At 30.8% G+C, this 19,909-nt stretch overlaps 1 protein-coding gene across 2 annotated transcripts; it reads right to left on the bottom strand.

Moving 5' to 3' along the window:
- Positions 1-352: 352 nt before the first annotated feature.
- On the bottom strand, positions 353-10,432 carry LOC122272801 (uncharacterized). Of its 2 annotated transcripts, XM_087155891.1 has the most exons (3): positions 9,942-10,432; positions 3,105-3,205; positions 353-737 (listed from the first exon to the last, which is right to left on the bottom strand). In XM_087155891.1, the coding sequence occupies exons 2-3, from the start codon at positions 3,178-3,180 to the stop codon at positions 493-495; spliced, it is 321 nt and encodes a 106-aa protein (XP_087012017.1). In that variant the 5' UTR covers positions 3,181-3,205; positions 9,942-10,432; the 3' UTR covers positions 353-492. The 2 variants fall into 2 exon arrangements, with proteins under 2 accessions (XP_087012017.1, XP_087012018.1); XM_087155892.1 differs by lacking the exon at positions 9,942-10,432 and having other exon boundaries at positions 3,105-4,132.
- Between the last annotated feature and the right edge of the window lie 9,477 nt (positions 10,433-19,909).

Genomic DNA, 19,909 nt, shown 5'->3' with positions numbered 1-19,909 from the left:
TCTCTCTCTCTCTCTCTCTCTCTCTCTCTATATATATATATATATATATATATATATATATATATATATATATATATATATATACACACAATATATATATATATACACAATATATATATATATACACAATATATATAAATATATATATATATATAGAGAGAGAGAGAGAGAGAGAGAGTGTGTGCGTGTGTGTTACACAAAGTGCAGGTAAAAATTAATCACAACTAAAACATTCATTTCCTTAGTGAATATTCGCAATATAAATTAAGCAATTAAGACAACATTGATAGACTTGTAAATTTTTTATTAAAATATTTACGAGTTTTTTATTAAAATATTGACAAATTTCTGTTAAAATATTAATTCATATACAAAAAATAATTTTTTTTCCAATGATATCACAAAAGTTAACATTGTTTAAAGTTATATGAAGAGCTGGAATGATTAATTCATTATTTTTAGGCTAACGTTAACGTTTTCCTTACGGCTAAACTAATCTAAGAGTGCTACTACTATTATGAGACTAATTATAAACAAACTAAGTGTGAAAAAAGCAATAATTCGGGTTCTATCCGATAAAAAAACTCCTGTATTAGCATAGGTAACTACTTGAGCTTCATACCACAAATTAATTCCAAAAGAATGTTTATAAGTCTCAATTGCAGTTTCCATTGCCGCTTTACTGGCGTTGTAAGAGAGAAACCCATTGGAAGAAAGAGGATTTTCTGAGTTCTGTCCTAAAAGATTGAAAATCAGCAATATGTTAGATTTTTTTTATTTGTAATGATAAATTTTTCAAATATTTTAAAAACTGATAATTTAAAATAAAATATTTTTATAGTGTTGCTTAAAAAAAAATATTTTTCAAAAAGTCATTTCTTCCGTAAGTCTTATTTTCCAAAGTCATTTATTTTTCTAAAACTTTGCACCAGCTTACATAAGTTATTTGCTAGGTTCTTACAGTAATATAAAGTCTTGATATCTTATAATGTTTTTTTGTTAAAAATTTTGCGCTGAGGCATTGAATTCAAAGGATCTTACAGAAATCTTACGGAAATTAATTCTCGATCAAATCGGAAGAAAATTTAATATGTTACAATTCATAACATTCTGAGCAAAAGTTCTCATTGACACAACGTCCAAAATTGAATAGTTTTCGAAATACGGAGCTTCAAACATGTGAGATATATGCAACGCACTGTGGGCCAGAAGACTATGATCTTTGACCAAAAGAAGAAAATTAATTTTTCAACTAAAATATGTGAAGGCAGTTTTAATATATCCCAAATTAAGTATTCATAATAATCATTCCAAACATTATAATTTACTTTTTGGACCGACGAGAGTACAATTTAATGAAAAATATGTTAAAAAAATTGTTTTAAATGTAACTTTTAAATTTTTATTTTAGAAATATATATAGGAATTTCACCTTGCTGCTACATTTTTATCAGAGTAAATAGTAGTAAATTAAAGTACAATTTTTCAATTTATTGGATTAGTTGACTCTTGACAAACTTATAGTTTATATCTTATCATTTGACAATTTACAATGTTTGAATGACTTTCGAAACTTAGTTCCAAAAAGTTCCACGAGGTAATTAACTAAACTTTTTTTTGTTGTCTTCTTTGATATTTCATCTTTCGAAAAAACCTGCCCCATTTTGCCCGTATTGCAAAGGTGGACTAAATATACCGAAAAACAAAAATTATGTTTTTTTCATGTTTTCGCGTTATTTTGTAATTAATTCACGTCATTTTGTAATATTACTCCGGAAATATAATTTGCTTTTCATTTTTAATGTAAAATTACGAAAATTATTATATTTTCATTGCTATATTTAATTATTTTTACGTAGTATATAATTTTTTTATTTTTGCTTGCCATATTTCAGCCGCCATTTTGTTTTGTTTTTTTTTTGGGTATTTTTTGTGTATTTCAAAATTTCAACTATAAATTCAATTTACCTGCACATAAAAAAACGCTAAATACTAATTTTGAAACAAATTTTATTGAAATATTAATTTTGACCACGAAACCTTGGATGTTGGCCCACTGTGCAACGGTCACTGCAGTGAAAGGTGCTAATCCAATGCTTGCGCGTAACATTGGCTAAGGTGAATGCAAAGAAATAATGCTGGCTATTCATTTAGCCTAAGCTCATCTACCTATTTAGCCTGACATCCTACAAGTCCTTTCATTACATAATCTAACTTTAAATGCTTTCATTTACAAATTCCTTTACGATAACCTTTACTTGGTGCACATGGGTAAATTCTATTTTCGTGACGGTATTAGAGAATTAATATTTATGTTTGAGTCTCCATTCCTCGGAAACAACCGATTTTTTGATTTTGTGTCAATGAGAATGTTTGATCAGAATGTTTTGAACTACAACGTATTATATTTCCCACCAATTTGACAGAGAATTAATTTAGATTAGGCTTGTGCGGGGACCTTTGTAATTTTATACCAGTTAGCTTTTTCGTTGAGTGTCGTTTTTAGAAGGCATCCACGCGTCAACATGTGTGTACGAACGCAGTATTTAAGCAGCGTTAGCATGATGCGGTTTGATAACCGAATCAATCTGCTCCCCCAAACTGCTACTGATCAATTTTCTATAAACCTATATTGAATTAACACCACGAAAAGTGTATTTTTGCGAGAATCTAAGCTAAGCTAAGAATCTAAGTAGGAATGCAAAATCGCAATGTGGGTTTGTGAGTCAACCCCTGTTTCAAAGTTTATCATGCTGAATAAAATTACTAAGATTATATCTTGAATTATCCTGAATAGATTTTTAATTATAATCCTCGCACTATCTCTAAATATATTGTTAGCTAGCACTTAAATACGAACACCTTGAATGTGCGCACTTCTCGGCACGGTGCACCATTTAGGATTGTCTCTTCAGCGGCGCGGACTACTGAACGAATAGGTTAAATGACAAGTTATTTATTTGCTCACAGAAACATTTCATGCTGTAGATTCAGAGAGACATGAGAGGGGACAGAGATGTCATGAAATTTTAGTGGCTTCTACAACACTGTAATCAGGAATTCACTTTTAAATTGAATAGCCAGTTCTCAGAGAACTAACTTACCATCCATCTTCATAGTCATAGGACAGAGCAACAAGCACAATATGATAATCACCCATTTAGCTTCAATATATGACATCTTTAATGTAAAAATCTGAAGTAATCTAAAAATATAAATTAAATTCTAAATATCATAAGACAACCTTAATTTTTGTGCTGAATGTTCATAAGATTTTTATATGAAACATATAGTTCTAAAAGTTAATAAGGAAATAATTTAATAAAGAAATGCAAAATTGTCTTGTATGTCACGAGAACTCTAATTTTACTCTTTTTTTTTGGGGGGGGGGGGTGAAAGATTATTTATTTATTTTAGAAATTAAATAAGATTCATAGGAGAGACCTTGAAAGCTTCTAAAAATTGTTACATTCATTTCAAACTTTACTTTAAAACATCGCGTTTAAAGTTTTCACATTAGGGGATCTTATTAGTGGGATTACTTTTTAAATGTGAGTTTCATGATGCGAACTTTCTACTGCAGGCACTGAACTTTTATTCTTCACCTGGGAAGATGCCGGAAGTATTGCTCATTTAACGTTACCCAGTGGGCACTTGTGAACCTAAGTCATGGAAGGCGAGCAACATTACACACGCCACACTGCCACAGATACCCGTTTATACGGTGGGACCCGTTCACACAATAGAGAACAACACACAAAGAGAAATATCCATGCCCTGAGCTGGATTCGAACCCACAACCATTGGCTTCACAGTCAGGCACGCTTACCGCTCGGCCACCTGGCCGGGACCTTGCCAAAATATTTCTTATTCGAATCAAATTTCAAAGTTTAACTCAGATAACAATGTATAGTATAGGAGTTCAATGGGGCCTCCCTGGCCGAGCGGTATCGCCGGTCCAAACGCTCTGTTAAGCGTGGAGGTAGCGGGTTCGAATCCCGCCGTAACCCTGGATGTATTCTTTGTGATGTCTTTCTCTGAATTGTTCTATCTGTATTTTCTACTTGACAATGACTTATAAGCCTACATATTAAGCACACAAGTCAGCAAATGTATGTAATTTCAATAAAATATAATAAAAAATATAGGAGTTCAACAAAGATTTGACTACCATTTAAAATATAACTTTCTATAATTTTAAAAATATATATTTGTATCTTAATTAATATAGCATTTTGATTCTAAAGTCAACTGTATTGACATGACTTCTCATCGTGGCACAGAGAAACTCACAGGTCGTCGGGCTACCGAAGCGGGGATGACATCCCCTCCGCAGAGGATCAAAATTGCGATGGCATGTCTTCGGATCATCCTCTGGGATGTTTCCCAGACCGTCGCCAATACCCCATTGTGCTGCTCTAGTGCGACGTAAATAAACAACAACAACAACAGAGAAACTCATATATTTCAAAACTGAATTTTCTTATAAAATAAAAATAAAAAATACGAAACCCACCTATCCTTTTATGTGCTGCCAAAAAAAATTTAATGCTGCGTAAAAAATTTCGTAAATGACATGAAATTGAAAAATGTCTGCATTTCGGTAAGCTAATTAATTTTCTTATACTATATGTGTTTCTATTTTTAGCTATTGCGATAACACTTCTAGGCGTCCCGGAGTGGACTGATCTTAAAGACACGGTTCCCAGTAGAACACCGAAGTTAAGCATTACTGGCTGCGGTCAGTAAGCGGGTGGGTGACCACTTTGATCAGCCTACGTAAGGACCGAGGGTGTGCAGTATCAGTCCTCGCTAAACTGTTCTACCGTAAAGGGCTTGACTTCGCGCGCAGGTCGTCAGGCTACCAAAGCAGGGGAACCATCCCCCAGCAGAAGATCAAACTTGCGGAGGCATGTCTTAAGATCATCCTCAGGGATGTTTCCCAGGCCGTCGCCAATAGCCCATTGTGCAGTTCTAGTGCGACGTAAATAAAGTACCTACCAACCTTCCTTCACAATTTCTCAATTTAGCATTTCTTTTTCTCTATCTTTAAGAGGTTCTTCTTCTTCGGACCGAACTCAACCATCCTCAAACGGGGTGAGAAAATACTGAAAATGCTTTTAATCCTTTTTATTTAATTTTCACAAAGAAACCAATGATTGATATACCCAGTAGCATCTTCCAATACTCGTAAAATGGAAGGTTGACACTCAATCACAGTTTGCGGTATAAAGAGTGTGCTTATTTAGATTTTCTTTCAATTTTTTATGACAAAATCATGCCAATACAATTCTGCGATCAACAGATTTTGATAGGTAGTTAAATGGTATACAGTTGCTTGTTTTTAGATTTTTGATAAGTATCTTAATTTTTATGCAACTGACGTTAGAAGAATTTTTTTAGCGTAATCCAAATCGGTTTTCATCAGTTTCAATTTTAATAAAATTAGTTTTTAAAATATCTAAAAAATAAGAAACGTATAATTTTAAATTATTTACTCAAAACAAGTAAGAGCATAATTTAATTGCTTTAAAATTTTGAGGAAAAATTAATATAAGTTCTAAAAATTAACAAGCGCTATATCTTTTAATCTGATAAAGCAGTTCCTATATTTTCTACATTTTTTAAAGGTATTGTACTGTCTAATAATAAAATATGTATTATCAAAAGCTTTTTAAGTAGAAAAAAATATGGAGAACACACAAATTAAAAATAACCTCTTAACCCTTCACTGCACCTTTTTGCATATCTGCAAAGCTAAGTTTGAATCAGATTTTCTATGCTGTTCTCAAACATTTAACATTGAAAACTGAACAAGTACAAAGGTGCTTATCTTAGTACTGGAAAAGAATTGAGTTGAAAAAACACTAATAATAAAATTAAACTGCTTTTTAATAACAAAACAAAAAAAATCTAATGACGCATCTTATGCAAACCATTTTCCCACAGACTCCGCAAAGTTTGGCGACTGTTCTGTCTTAACCAATTTCTATACACGTCATTAAGCTAACATATCGTGTTATAATTTTTTATTAAACAAATCTGAATCCCAAAAAAAGCATACAAATTAATAATTTATCGAAAGATCTATAATTTTTTGTAGGGGGAGTGTTATTTGCTCTTAAAACTAAATTTCTGAAGGAAAAAAAACTAAATGAAAAAAAACGTCAGGTAAATTATTTAAATAATAGAAACAAAAATCTTAAGCAAGGATGACGCGAGGGGTAAAAATTCGACTTAAAGCTAATAATTATTCAATATTATCATACCTTTTTTATTTTATTTTATAACCGTCGTTGAACAGCCGACCTAATTTGGGTTTACGACTACTAATGTTCAACTCCGTAGCCTTCTAATTTTGTACCAATCCAGAAGACAAGGAAACTACTGGATCAGTACTCCCAGAGGCATTGATTTGTTATGGGAACATAGAGGACTTTGTGACTAGACAGATTTAACGTGTATCAGTCACCATTTACTACATGGAGAGTCTTCGGCAGGCTGGGATCGAACCCACGAGCTCTTAGGCATGGGCCCAGTGCCCTACCAACCAGGCCATATTATCATACTTATTATTTTTATAACCGTCGTTAAACATCCGACCCAATTTTTGGGTTTAGGAATACTAACGTTCAACTCCGTAGCCTTGTAATTTTGAACCCAACTCAGAAGACAAGGGACTATCCCCTGAGCCATCACGGTTCATATTATCATACTTGTGATGTTTACAATAAAACGCGCTCTTTCAATTTAAATTTCATCATCATCATCATAGTTAGCCAGACAGTCCGCTGGGAGCCTTCCTCGGAAGATTTCTCCATAATGATTTCCAATTTATATTCGATCTCCAATTCTTTTCATTAATTGCAAGAAAATCTGACTCCACCGAGTCCGCCCATCTCAACCGCGGCCTTTCCCGTTTTCTTGTTCCAGTGGGTTCAAAAAAGCAGCATCTTTCTTATTGTATTGTCATCAATCAATTTAAATTTCACAAAAACAAATGAATTCTTAAGACTCCGCAAGCTATACAAAAAATAACAAACTGCGATATTTTACACTAATATAGCCAATGAGGGATATCACTCAATACATGGTAAACCTTTCACTTTATAAGGGGTCACAGTACCCAAAAAATGACGAAAATACCAAAAAAAAAATTTATTGCTTATAATAAAACTTCAAAGTATTTCAAATGTACAGAAAAAAAATTCATCTCTCTATCTACATTTTTAAAAAAGTTATGAATGATTTTAAATTGTTCTTGTTGTTGTTGTTGTTAATTTACGTCGCACTAGAGCTGCACAATGGGCTATTGGCGACGGTCTGGGAAACATCCCGGAGGATGATCCGAAGACATGCCATCACAATTTTGATCCTCTGCGGAGGGGATGGCACCCCCGCTTTGGTAGCCCGACGACCTGCGCGCGAAGTCGAGCACTTAAATTGTTCTAATACAGAAACTTGCTCAGCAGTTTGACTTTAAAGTGCTTTTTCGCATAGATGATAATTTTGTGTCTTGATCTTAATTAAATCCCTAAAGAATTTTTTCTATTTAAGATAAAGCTTTGAAGTAAACTTTTTTATCTTGAGTATAATACACTTATTTAAACTGTGCATGGAATAAGCATTTTATGAGGTATTACAATTTTTACGGCATGTTATATATGCCTAACAGGAATTTTTACACTTTTTTTTCTACTTTTTTACAAAATAATCTATAAAAAATATTCTAATTGAAATATCAACAAATGAATGCACAAAATTATTAAGATAAATATTGCAAGCACTATGAAAAAAACTTTTTTTGAAAATATGTTAAAATAAAAAAGCCTTAGGGATTTAAAAATTTAGAATTTTTTCAACTTTTTTTAAAATTTTAAAAAAATTCAACAGTTTATTTACTTTTTGAAGATAAATTATTGATTATAACTTAAATGAGCATGTAAAGCATCCTCAAAATGAATTATTATACCTTTATTTTAAAAAATTGTTGCAAAGGTACTGTGACCCCTAGGTGCGATATTAACTTTTTTTAAAATTTTTCAGGCTCACGACCTTGTAGAATTTATAAATTACAAAACACTATTATGAATGGTAAAATTATGCGTAAATTCAAACACAAATCACAATAATAAAACTAAACCGGTTTACACATCACCTCGTAACGGTGCCGGATTGGCCCAGGCCAGACTGGGCCATGGCCTGGGGCCCCCTTTAAATGTATTTTTTTAAAATAAATTTAAAAAAACTAAGAAAAACAATGATTTTTTTAAAAAAAGAAATCTATTTCAAACATATATGTCATGATTATAAAATGTTATGAATATTTTTTAGTTTTAATTTAACAAAATAAAGTAAAATTTAATTTATTATTATTTATTTTCATTTTAAATATGCTTTCTTAAATGAAAAGACATATAAATATTTTTATACAGTCAAACCTCGATATCTCGAAACTGAAGGCAGAGGAGAAAAAATTGGAGATATCGAAAATTCGAATTATCGAAAATCGCATGTTATCGATGGTAGAATAAAGAAAAATGCTCTTTAGGTAACTTATTTACTATTCCATATATATTTTAAAAACACTTTTTACACTTTCATTTAAAAAAAATTCAATTGTTGTTTGCTTTAGAGATGTGTAAGAAAGTTTTTCTATAACACTTTCTAAGTGGACTATAGCTTTAAATGTCTCCTGCGACATATTCGGCTGCCCCTCAATAAATCTCCTTACAGTGTCTACTACAGAAAGTGCTTGTTTGTCAGTAACATTGGGCGGTAAATCTTCAATTTCCTCTTCCTCTTCTTCTGATAGTTCACAAGAAGCTTTCGTTTGCACGATGATATCATTATCATCCCACTGACCACACACTGTTACTGCATCATCTACGTTTACAAAGTCAGGAAATTTCATGTCATCAAGCTTCATGAGTCCGGTCAATCTGTTCCAATCATTTTCAGTGTAGTTTTCAGCAGAATTAACGATATTGATTGTTTGACTACTTTCGTGATCTTTAATGAATCCAGACTTCTTGAAGCCATTTATTATCGTAGAGGAGGACACATCATTCCATGCCTTGTCAGCCATTCTTAAATTTTTGTATTTTTTTTTGGAATACTTTTTTACTTTTAGAAGGAAAATCTACACTATTTATGGAAAAAAAATTCAAGTTATCAAAGGGATTAGAAAAAAAAATTCGTGAAATCAAGTTTTTTTTAACATTGAGTGTATAGGAAATTTGAAGGGAATTTTTTTTTCTTCGAGATATCGAAAAATTCGTGAAATCGAGGTTCGAGTTAGCGAGGTTCGACTGTATTTGAATAAATAAAAAATATACGAGACGAGAAAAAAATTTTATCTAAGGGCCCCAAAAATTTGAATGGCCTAGGGCCCCGCCTATGCTTAATCCGGCCCTGCCTCGTAAGCATAACATAAGTAGAGGGATAGACTGAAATTTTTCTAAATTTCTTCCGATTTTAGAAAGCTTGTTATTGTTTACATTCGGTCAACCATCCAAAGTACCGTGCAATAGAAAAATAAACGTAAGCGGAAAAAAAACTCAAAATTGAAATTTTAATACATTTGGCATTTTTGTATGATAAGCTATTCATTGCAAAAAGTTTTTTTTTCCGAAATTAAATTTTGTTATCAGTATTTTGAAATTCTATTTTAGCATTCATAGCATTAGCAATAAAAAGAAAATAGTTATCAAGCCACTTTCATCGAAACCTACCATGAACCACTTACGTTGCTTTTTCAATTGCACTGCAGTTTAGACGTCATTGAGCTAACATATGGTTTTAATTCAAGCTCAATAAAATTAGTTGCAATTTAGAGAAAATAAAACAAAAATAAATATATAAAATAAATATATAAAATAAATATATATAAAATAAATATATAAAATAAATAAATAAAAATAAAATATCAAAATACTTACGTGAATTCCGTGTAGAAATTTAAACTTGGTGCACCACTAGTCCGAGTTTGGGAGAAGAGCGTAAATTGAACGTGACTTGTTAGCTACAAATCAAAACTAATAATGAATAATCTCTAATAAATTTTAGTTTTGAGGTATCATTTCCAGAGAAAATATAAACAATAGTACACCTTTCGCAATGTTTATTTTAACGGCTTTAGAAGATCGAAACTGTTTTAAAAGTACGCCTGTCAATGACTTCTTTCTTCTTTTTTTTTCGTAAAATTTCAAAAGGAAAAAAAAAAGGTAGAGATTGGAGTTTAAAAAAGGCTCAGCACGAACACACCGGCTCAATATTTTATAACGAAAAGAAGTTTTTCGAAATGATATATTTTTTTTTTTTTTTAATGAGTTAAAGAAAAGTAGCAACCTCTGATTTATCTCTAACTTCGCATGCATTTTGAAAACTGTTAAGCCAAAAAAAGTGTTTAACAAAATACTGAGGGTTTCGGGCGTAAATACAAGTAACAAGTGCTCGAACTAACTTGAAGGGGGGCAAGTCAAGGAACCATAACATTTTTAAGTAGGGCACTTTTTTTATATAATTTATAACTAAAAAATAATTTTGTGGATATTTTTTAATATTTGGTAGGGAGAGATTATTTTTTTTCGGGGGGGAGGATTATAGTTAGAGGGATTTTTGAAATTTTATAACTAAATAATAATTTTGTGGATATTTTTTAATATTTGGTAGGGAGGGATTGCTTTTTTTTGGGGGGAGGGGGTTATAGTTGGGGATTTGTGAAGTTTTATAACTAAAAAATAATTTTGTGGATATTTTTTAATATTTGGTAGGAAGGGATTGTTTTTTTTTCGAAGGGGGGGATTATAGTTGGAGGGATTTTTGAAATTTTATAACTAAATAATAATTTTGTGGATATTTTTTAATATTTGGTTGAGAGAGATTTTATTTTTTTTTGGGGGGGGGGGTTTTAGTAGGGGATTTGTGAAGTTTTATAACTAAAAAATAATTTTGTGGATATTTTTTAATATTTGGTAGGGAGGGATTATTTTTTTTTGGGGGGGGGAGTTACAGTTAGGGGGATTTGTGAAGTTTTATAACTAAATAATAATTTTGTGGATATTTTTTAATATTTGGTTGTTTTTTTGGGGGGTTATAGTTAGGGGGTCTAGGCAAATTAATTATCTTTAATGTTCACATCGCTAACATAAAATAACAAATAGAAAACTCACACTTACAATTCATAATTAGCAGTTTAAATTGGATTGGAACTCATTTTCTTTTAAGGGAGAAATGTTTTTTTTTAAAAAATTTAGTGGGCTTTTTTTTCGTGTTATCTTCAATTCATACAACCTCGTCACGCAAAATTATATATATCTAGCATAATAAAGACAAGAAGAAAATAAAAAGAGAGAAAAACGAAGAAAATTAATAAGTTTTATTTACTACGCATAAACTGCCAGCATATAGAACGCCTAAGATAAGTTAAAATTATGAAGAAAATAAGGGAAATATTAAAAATTAATGAAAAAAGAATAAAATTATTAAAACAAAATATTTAAACAAAAATTTAAAAAATACTAAAAAGTCGGAATAATATTGTAAGTTGCGGATATAGTAGAATGAGCTGATGAACAGATTATATCTTTTAATTGCTTTTTGTTTTCCGGCCTTAACTATTATTTTTTTAAGTATTTTATTTCAATATTTTTTTCTTCTCTTTCCATTAATCTTTCATATTTTCCATCTTTCTCTCTCTCTCTCTCTGTGTGTGTATATACAGGTGATTATCAAAATAATGGAAACACTAGTGAATAAAAGGGACATTTAAGAATTCGCTTCATAAGCATTAAAATATAGTCTTAGCTATCAGTTTTTTTTAATATAAAAAGTACATATATTAGGTGGTATGAGAGAGCTTTAGCAGAGTTGTCTACGTTTTGATTTTTTGTCAGAAGCGTAAAATGTCAGACTTCACAGATTTTCAGAGAGACCAAATTGTAGGAGCCCGACTAGTTGGAGCAACAGTGACCGGAACATCCCAGCTTTTAGGCGTTTCTAGAGGTACGGTGTCTAAAGTCATGACAGCATACACACAGAACGCAAAGACAAGCTCAGCAAAGCAAAATAGTGGACGGAAGGAGAAGCTGAGTGAAAGAGACCGACGGGTATTGAAGCGGATTGTAATGTGTAAAAAGAAAACAACTGCAGCCAAAGTTACCGCAGAGCTCAATCAGCATCTGGATTCTCCAGTGTCAACAATTACAGTTAGGAGATACCTTCATAAAAAGAACATTTAAGGCAGAACAGCAGTTCCCAAGCCTTCAAAATCTAGGATGTTTCCATTATTTTGATAACCACCTGTATATATATATATATAATCACATGGTGCCAAGAATCAATTATAGCTTCACTTAGTTGTCTTTTATTGGATGGACATTTTTTTCGTACAAGAATTTTCAAACGTCGCCACAAATTTTTAATTGGATTGAGATCAGGGCTGTTTCCTAGCCATGGTAATATATCTATACCTTTATTTTGAAAGCATGCCTTGCATACTTTTGCTGTGTGGCATGGAGCTGAATCCTGCTGAAAAATAAATGGTGCGTTGTTGGGGAAGAGATCTCTGATGGAAGGTATCAATTTTGGTTTCAGGATAGTTTCGATGTATTTTTTGGCACTCAGGATGTCAAATCAGGCCGAAAAAAATGCACCAGTGCTACTGCCGATGGAAAAATTAAATGGCTATGCCTTCAAGAGAGAAAAATGTCATCAGATGTCATTAGATGTGAAGTGAATGGAGCTAGTATTGCAGTAAGTTCAAGAACAATAAGAAGAAGGTTATCAGGATTTGGACTACAAGCTAGAATTCCAAGGAAAAAACCATATTTAAATCAAAAGCAATGCGAAAAACGAGTTAAGTTGGCAAAAGAACACATTAAATGGTCAGAAAATCAATGGAAGCAAGTAATCTGGAGTGATGAGAGTAAAATATCGCACTTTGGAAGAAATGGTAGAAAATACGTGAGGCGTAGAGTAGGTGAAGCGCTTCATCCTGATTGCATTGAAGCAACTACAAAAAATCCAACAAATGTCATGATTTGGGCATGTATGTCTGCAGATGGTGTGGGCCGAATTCAAGTGATTGATGGCATCCTGAATGCCAAAAAATACATCGAAACTGCCCTGAAACCAAAATTAATACCTTCAATCAGGGATCTCTTCTCCAACAACGCACCATTTATTTTTCAGCAGGATTCAGCTCCATGCCACACAGCAAAAGTATGCAAAGCATGTTTTCAAAATAAAGGCATAGATATATTACCATGGCCAGGAAACAGCCCTGATCTCAATCCAATTGAAAATTTGTGGCGACGTTCGAAAATTCTTGTACAAAAAAACGTCCATCCAATAAAAGACAACTTATTGAAGCTATAATTGATTCTTGGCACCATGTGATTACGAAAGATGAACTCCAAACACTCATTCACTTGATGAAAAGACGCTGTGAAGCTGTCTTAAAAAATAAGGGTTATCCTACTAAGTATTGATTGTGTAAGTATCACTTTAAAAAAATGCAAATCTAAGATAGATCTGACTATTTGTTGCATAACCTTTTTTGTGATACAGATATTGTAATACTGTATTTATTATTAAATTCTACATTAAATTACCTTTAATTTGATACATAAACGTTTGTATTTAAGTGAAAATTAATATATTCTACAAGCACACAAAGTTGAAAAACATGAAACTTTCATAAAGTGTCCACACTTTTGGCCACCACTGTATATATATATATATATATATATATATATATATATATATATATATATATATATATATATATATATATATATATATATATATATATATATATATATATATATATATATATATATATATATATGCATACCTGCCAACTTTTACGCATTTGGCGTAAAATTTTATTTCTGTATTTAAAGTGGTAGTAAAATGTATGCTTCATTGCATTTATAAACTTAATTTATAATCTTTTTGATCCACCACTATTTTTAAAAAAATTAATCGTATATACTAATATGTAATAACATTCAATCAGACCGCGTAAGCTAGTTCAATCTACTGTGTATGTTTCTGTCCAAAATTATAATTTAAATTCCATTTTACTACCACTGGGTAAAATCATCCTCGAAAGGATTAAAAGTTGGCAGGTATATATATATATATATATATAACTAACTCAGTGGCGCGACAGCCCATTAAGAGGGCCAAGGCCGACTGTGCCCATCTCAGTTTTCTTGACCTTGGGCTCTGGGGTGCAGGAGCATATGTTCCGGTCAGGTGGTCAGCCGAACGCGGAACCCCCAGTGTTAGTTCCCAAGCATGCTTGGTACTCATTTTATCGACCCACTGAAGGGATGAAAGGCTGAGTCGGCCTTGCCCGGCCCAAGGATCGAACCAAGGACCTGTGGCACGACAGCGCTACCTCATATATATATATATATATATATATATATATATATATATATATATATATATATATATATATATATATATATATATATATATATATATATATATAGCACAATATAGACAAAAAGGATAAAAAGAGAGAAAAATGAAGAAAACAAGTTTTAACAAACTCTTTCAGAATTTGATATAAAAAAACAATGGACACCAAACTAATATAATTAAGTTCTATATAAAATCATTGAGTTAATTGTATGTTATTATTAATAAATTTACTAAAAACTTCATTCTTAATTTTTTTTTTACCATGCGAAAATCCAATTCGGGCAAATCCGTGGCCAAAATTCAATGCATAACAGGCAAATCATCGTATTTTTTTTAAATAAATTTTATTTTTTCAAAATCATTAAAATTATAGAATTAAATATCAACCATATCAATTTTATTTTATAGCCGTCATTGAAAAGCCGACCCAATTGTTTGGGTTTACGACTACTAATGTTCAGCTCCGTAGTCTTGTAATTTTGAACCCCATCCAGAAGACAAGACAAGGGATCTTCAGGACCAAGTATTTGGTGAAATTTGCTCTCGTGGAGGACTATGTGATGGAACTAACCCACGTTTGAGTTACATGAAAAGGAAGACCACGAAAACTCCCACGGTTAGCCTGACAGCAAGGGGACTCTAATGCATAATCCGCCGTCCACCACGAGAGGAAATATTACATCAGCACTGTGATAAATGCGAGCCGGGTGCGGAATTCATATCGACCAGCCGTGGCTAGGATTGGTTCCCGGTTCACTTTGATGAGAGGCGAACGCTCAATCCCCATAGCCATCACGGCCCAACCTTATTAATTATAAACTTTAAATTATCTAGTATAATATAATTACCTGGCACGCATCCATTTTCGGGCCAATCAGAGGTAACTAACAAATCTAAAGCGCTTCAAGAATACAGTAAAGCGCTAAAAAGTTTCCTCGATTTAAACTTCTATTTGCGCTTCTGTTTTCATATTTTGTAATCTGGCAATCTTATGAAGAATATATTTTAAGTCATTTTTGAAAGATTCCGGTAAGAGTAAGTTCATTTGAATTCGCTACTCTCTTTATAAATTTCGATTTGTGTTTTGTTTTGTATTTTCCTTACATTTTCTGCTTCATATAATTTATTTCCGATATATTTTCGTTTTAATTTTTTGAGTGCTAATCACACTGTTGTATTAATATATTTTGCTTTTGGCTACATTGATAAAGTATTAGAAAGCACTCCTTTCTGCGGATATAATCATGTAAGCTGATGAAGAGGTTATATCCTTCATTTTTTTTTTGTTCCGGTATTTGTTTAATATATTTTTAAAAATATTTATTTTTAGTATTTTTTCTTTTTTCATTAATTTTTATTCTTTTCCATGTTTTCTTAACATTTTTAATATATATATATATATATATATATATGGGTCATTCTCACAAAAACAGTCATTTTCATGTCCCCAGTATATTTTATGTTTGTTTTACAGCTTTCGAAAAAAAAAATTCAGGGAAAGTGTCCTTCAGAATGCAAGCTAACAAAAGAATAAAAATAAAATTATCAATTTTCATTTTTTATTTATTTTAGGTAATTAAAATATACCAATATGTCATTCCCTCACTTGTCCCCACTGCTGATTTAAGAAAAGAAAAAAATTGTTTCTGAAACAATTTTTTTTTTTTACAAATTCGTGTTTTTTATTTCAGAATACTGAAACATAGAATTCAGAAAATCAATTTTAAATTTAATTTCTGATAAAAATATTAACACAGCACTATTTTAAACTTTGTCCCCAGTGTTTCGCGTCATTCCCTCACAACAATGTTCTTATCACCTGCAATCTTCTTAGAATAAAAATATTTTAATAAAAACTTCAGAAGTTAACAACTGGCATCATAGAACAAAATTGCAGTATGTTTCCATCTTCCACTTAAAGAAGCTTTGCTGTGGAATAAATTTGAATGAATCAAACCAGGTAAAATTTTTTACATTTGTCATTCCCTCATGTCATTTTTTAGAGTAAAATAAAATACAACTTCATCGAGAAAGTGGATAATTATATGTTGCTTTCTTGTATGAATATAATTGTATGTGATTGACTTCAGAAATTAATTAGGCCTAACTGTTATTTTCAAATTTTATTGAATTCGTCATTCCCTCACTAGTGTACAAAGTGAGGGAATGACGCTGAAGATAGGGAATGATTCAAGATGAGTATATTATGAAATTTTTTTTGCCAGCCAATTTTATTTCCCAAACCTGTAAAAACTATTTAATATATAAGACTAAATTATAATAAATACTAGATATACTTAGTATGTTATCATTTTCAAACTTTAGGTAGATGTAACTTAGATAAAAACATGTATTAAAATAAAATATCATTCCCTCACTATTAGTGTCATTCCCTCACTTTTTAAATAGTGAAAATAATTAATTTACTTATTAATTAATTTGAAAAATAAATTGAAAAATTAATAAATAAATTTATTAAATTAATTTATTTATTAAATTAATTAATTAATTATTAATTATTATAAATTAATTAATTATAAATTAATTATTTAAAAAATTAATTAATTTAAATATTAAGTATAATTTATAGGATATATACTTTCTTTATAATGCCATTACATATTTCTATTCATATAAAAAGTTTCAGAGCTTTTTATTCACTTTACTTTTTTGGGATTTTATGAACTGAAAAATGACAGTTTTCGTGAGAATGACCCATATATATATATATATATATATATAAAGCAGGGTTCGCACGTGTGGGCCTACGTTGAAAAAACCCAACCGGGTTTTATTGGGTGGGCCCACCTTGAAAAAACCCACTTGGTGGGTTTTTTAAATTTGGTTGAAAAAGAAGTATCACCTAATTCTATCACTGGACACATCGAGGAAGTTAACAATTACTTTAGAAGTGTGCGTTAAGCACATAGATGGGAGAATGAAAAAAAAACTGCTTAATGCCCCAATTACCAAATGATACTAGGTGGAGTTCATATTGTGACCGCGTAAAAACTTTTGCCAATAATTACCTAAATATCAAGAGATTGCTCCTGAACATCAAAATGAATTCAATAATAATATGTCAAAAATATTAAATAATGTTGGGCTTGACCAATAAACTATCAATTTGGAAGAAAAAAATATCAATTGTTTTTGAAGCTTTAAAAAAGCTTCAATCAGAAAACACTTCAATTTCAGAAGCTGTTGAAATATGAATTAACTTACTATCGTGTGATGAATTAGAAAACCATAAACATTTTTTTAAAAATTCCATCAGGCTGTTCAGCCATCTCATTTATTAGCATATGCATCCTGGATCCCAAAACAAGGGGACACTTTTTAAATGATGAACAAAAGCAATTAGCAGAAAACTGTCTTTCTAAGCATCACACAGAATTTCTGCCAGGTGATATGGTATTCAAAATTTCCGATCCTGAATACTTTCCAAAATCAATGATGCTTTATACTATTATTCAACAGTTTTCATCACAAATAGTGGAAAATTATAGCAAAAGAAAAAAAAAATTCCAAGCTTCCACAAAATTTCTGCCAATTCTTTCTTTCTTTGCACCAGCATCCTCTGTCTCTATCGAAAGACACTTTTAAACTTTCGGTTTGGTGTGGAGTAAACTACGAAATAGATTAGGAATAGATAAAGCTACAAAACTCGTAAAAGTGCATCACCATCTAAGAGAGAAATGTTGACACTTTGAATCTGCTGCATGATAATAATAATAAATAAAAAAAATGGTCCTCTTTTTTTAAGTTAACTCTTAACATCTGCCGACAATTTTTAACTATTTGGAGAAAGTTTATCACCATTTAAAAAACAGTTAAATATTAAAATATTACTTTTAAGATTTTTTTAAATATTATTTTTAAGATTTCACTTGAATATAATTTATTTTGTTTCCTTTAATCATATTTAAAAAATTGAAAACAAACAAACTATTAAGTGATACATTAAACAATTAAATAATTAGTTTTATTTTCTGGTTTTCAAAAAATAAGCTAAAACTTTTTATATATGCTTTATAATTTTACAGATTAATTTGTTTTTTTGAAATTATAAAGTAAAAATTTGCCTAAAAATGTCATCTTTTTTCTAAGGTTAAATACTTGAAAAATGGGACAAGTAACTGATACTCTTTATAATTATATGTAAATTTAATTTCACTTTCTATTAGTCGTATTATAAAAACATGGAAAACCATTAAATTTTTATTTCAGTTTAACTTTATTAAAGGTAAAAGTCAGATGAAATTTTAGCTTTTTCTGATTATAAATATTTATTGATTATAATCAGCATATAAATATAGTAAATAGATGTGTGGGAAAATAAAAAGATTAATTAACTTGTTCCTTTTATATTACTGTTGCATTTATATTTTATAGTGCTTCAGTTAAAAAATGTGAAACGTTATGTATTTAACAATAAAGATTCAAACATGCATTAGTGATGGTGCATTATTTAAACTTATTTCAATTTTATTATATATATTTTATATAAACTTTTTGGATTTATTTCTATTTTTAAGCTTATACAACACTATTTAATAAATAAAAATATTTTCACAATAAAATTTTAAAGTTTATGAGCACTAAATGAAAAAAAAAAACAATTTTTCGAATAAAACAAAATTTTCCCTAGGTCTTTTCAAAAATCCCCGTATTTTTTTCAAATCCTGATATAAAGTAGGCAAAGCACTAGTAGTATAGCAAATTTATAATCAATCCTTTAAGTTAGATGAGAATACGGGTAATGAAAATGCTGACTTCTTAGCAAAAAGGGGACCTTAATTATTCATACTTCTGCGCACATTATGCCCTTCTGTTCCATCAAACAGCTTATTAAGAGGATCTTTAAGACCTGTGCTCATGAAGAACTTATCGACCTTACTTGTAGTAAGTCTTGGAGGACTACCATCCTAAATTTGCGAAATGGCCCAAGATGAAGAGCGGTGGCTGAATTCCGCTTGGCCACCGGTCATGACTGTCTGGGGGAACATCTGTCTAGATTTGATATCGTCCCTTCCCGGTATGCACTCTTTGTAGTTTTGGTGAGAACATGGACTCCACGCACCTTCTCCACTGTTCTGCACTTTGCAGGAATTCTATCACTGAACGCTATTGGGAAGCTAGAGACATGTTGTGATTAATAGATGCTGTTACTGTCTATAATCTGCCATTGGAAATTTAAAAAAAAGTTAGATGAGAATGCTAAAGAACTAAATATACTTGTTGAGTTCTTAAGAGAAGGCCATTAAATTATTCAAGTTCCATTAATTGTATTTTTTTTTCATTTAAATCACAATTCATAATAAAATTGATTTACAATTACTAAAACTCCCACCTCTCAAAAACAGGTATATCATGCTATTCTCAAATTGTTTTTTCAAAATGTTAGTTTTGTCTTTTAAAAATGATGCTACTAACTATGCATAGTTTAATGATCAAAATTAAAGGAATA

Source organism: Parasteatoda tepidariorum, chromosome 12 (genome assembly GCF_982258835.1).
Source record: "Parasteatoda tepidariorum strain Cologne lab strain chromosome 12, Ptep-v5.0, whole genome shotgun sequence".
Lineage (NCBI taxonomy): Eukaryota > Metazoa > Arthropoda > Arachnida > Araneae > Theridiidae > Parasteatoda > Parasteatoda tepidariorum.
Note: the sequence above shows the minus strand (reverse complement) of the source record. Positions and strands in the feature narration are given on the sequence as shown.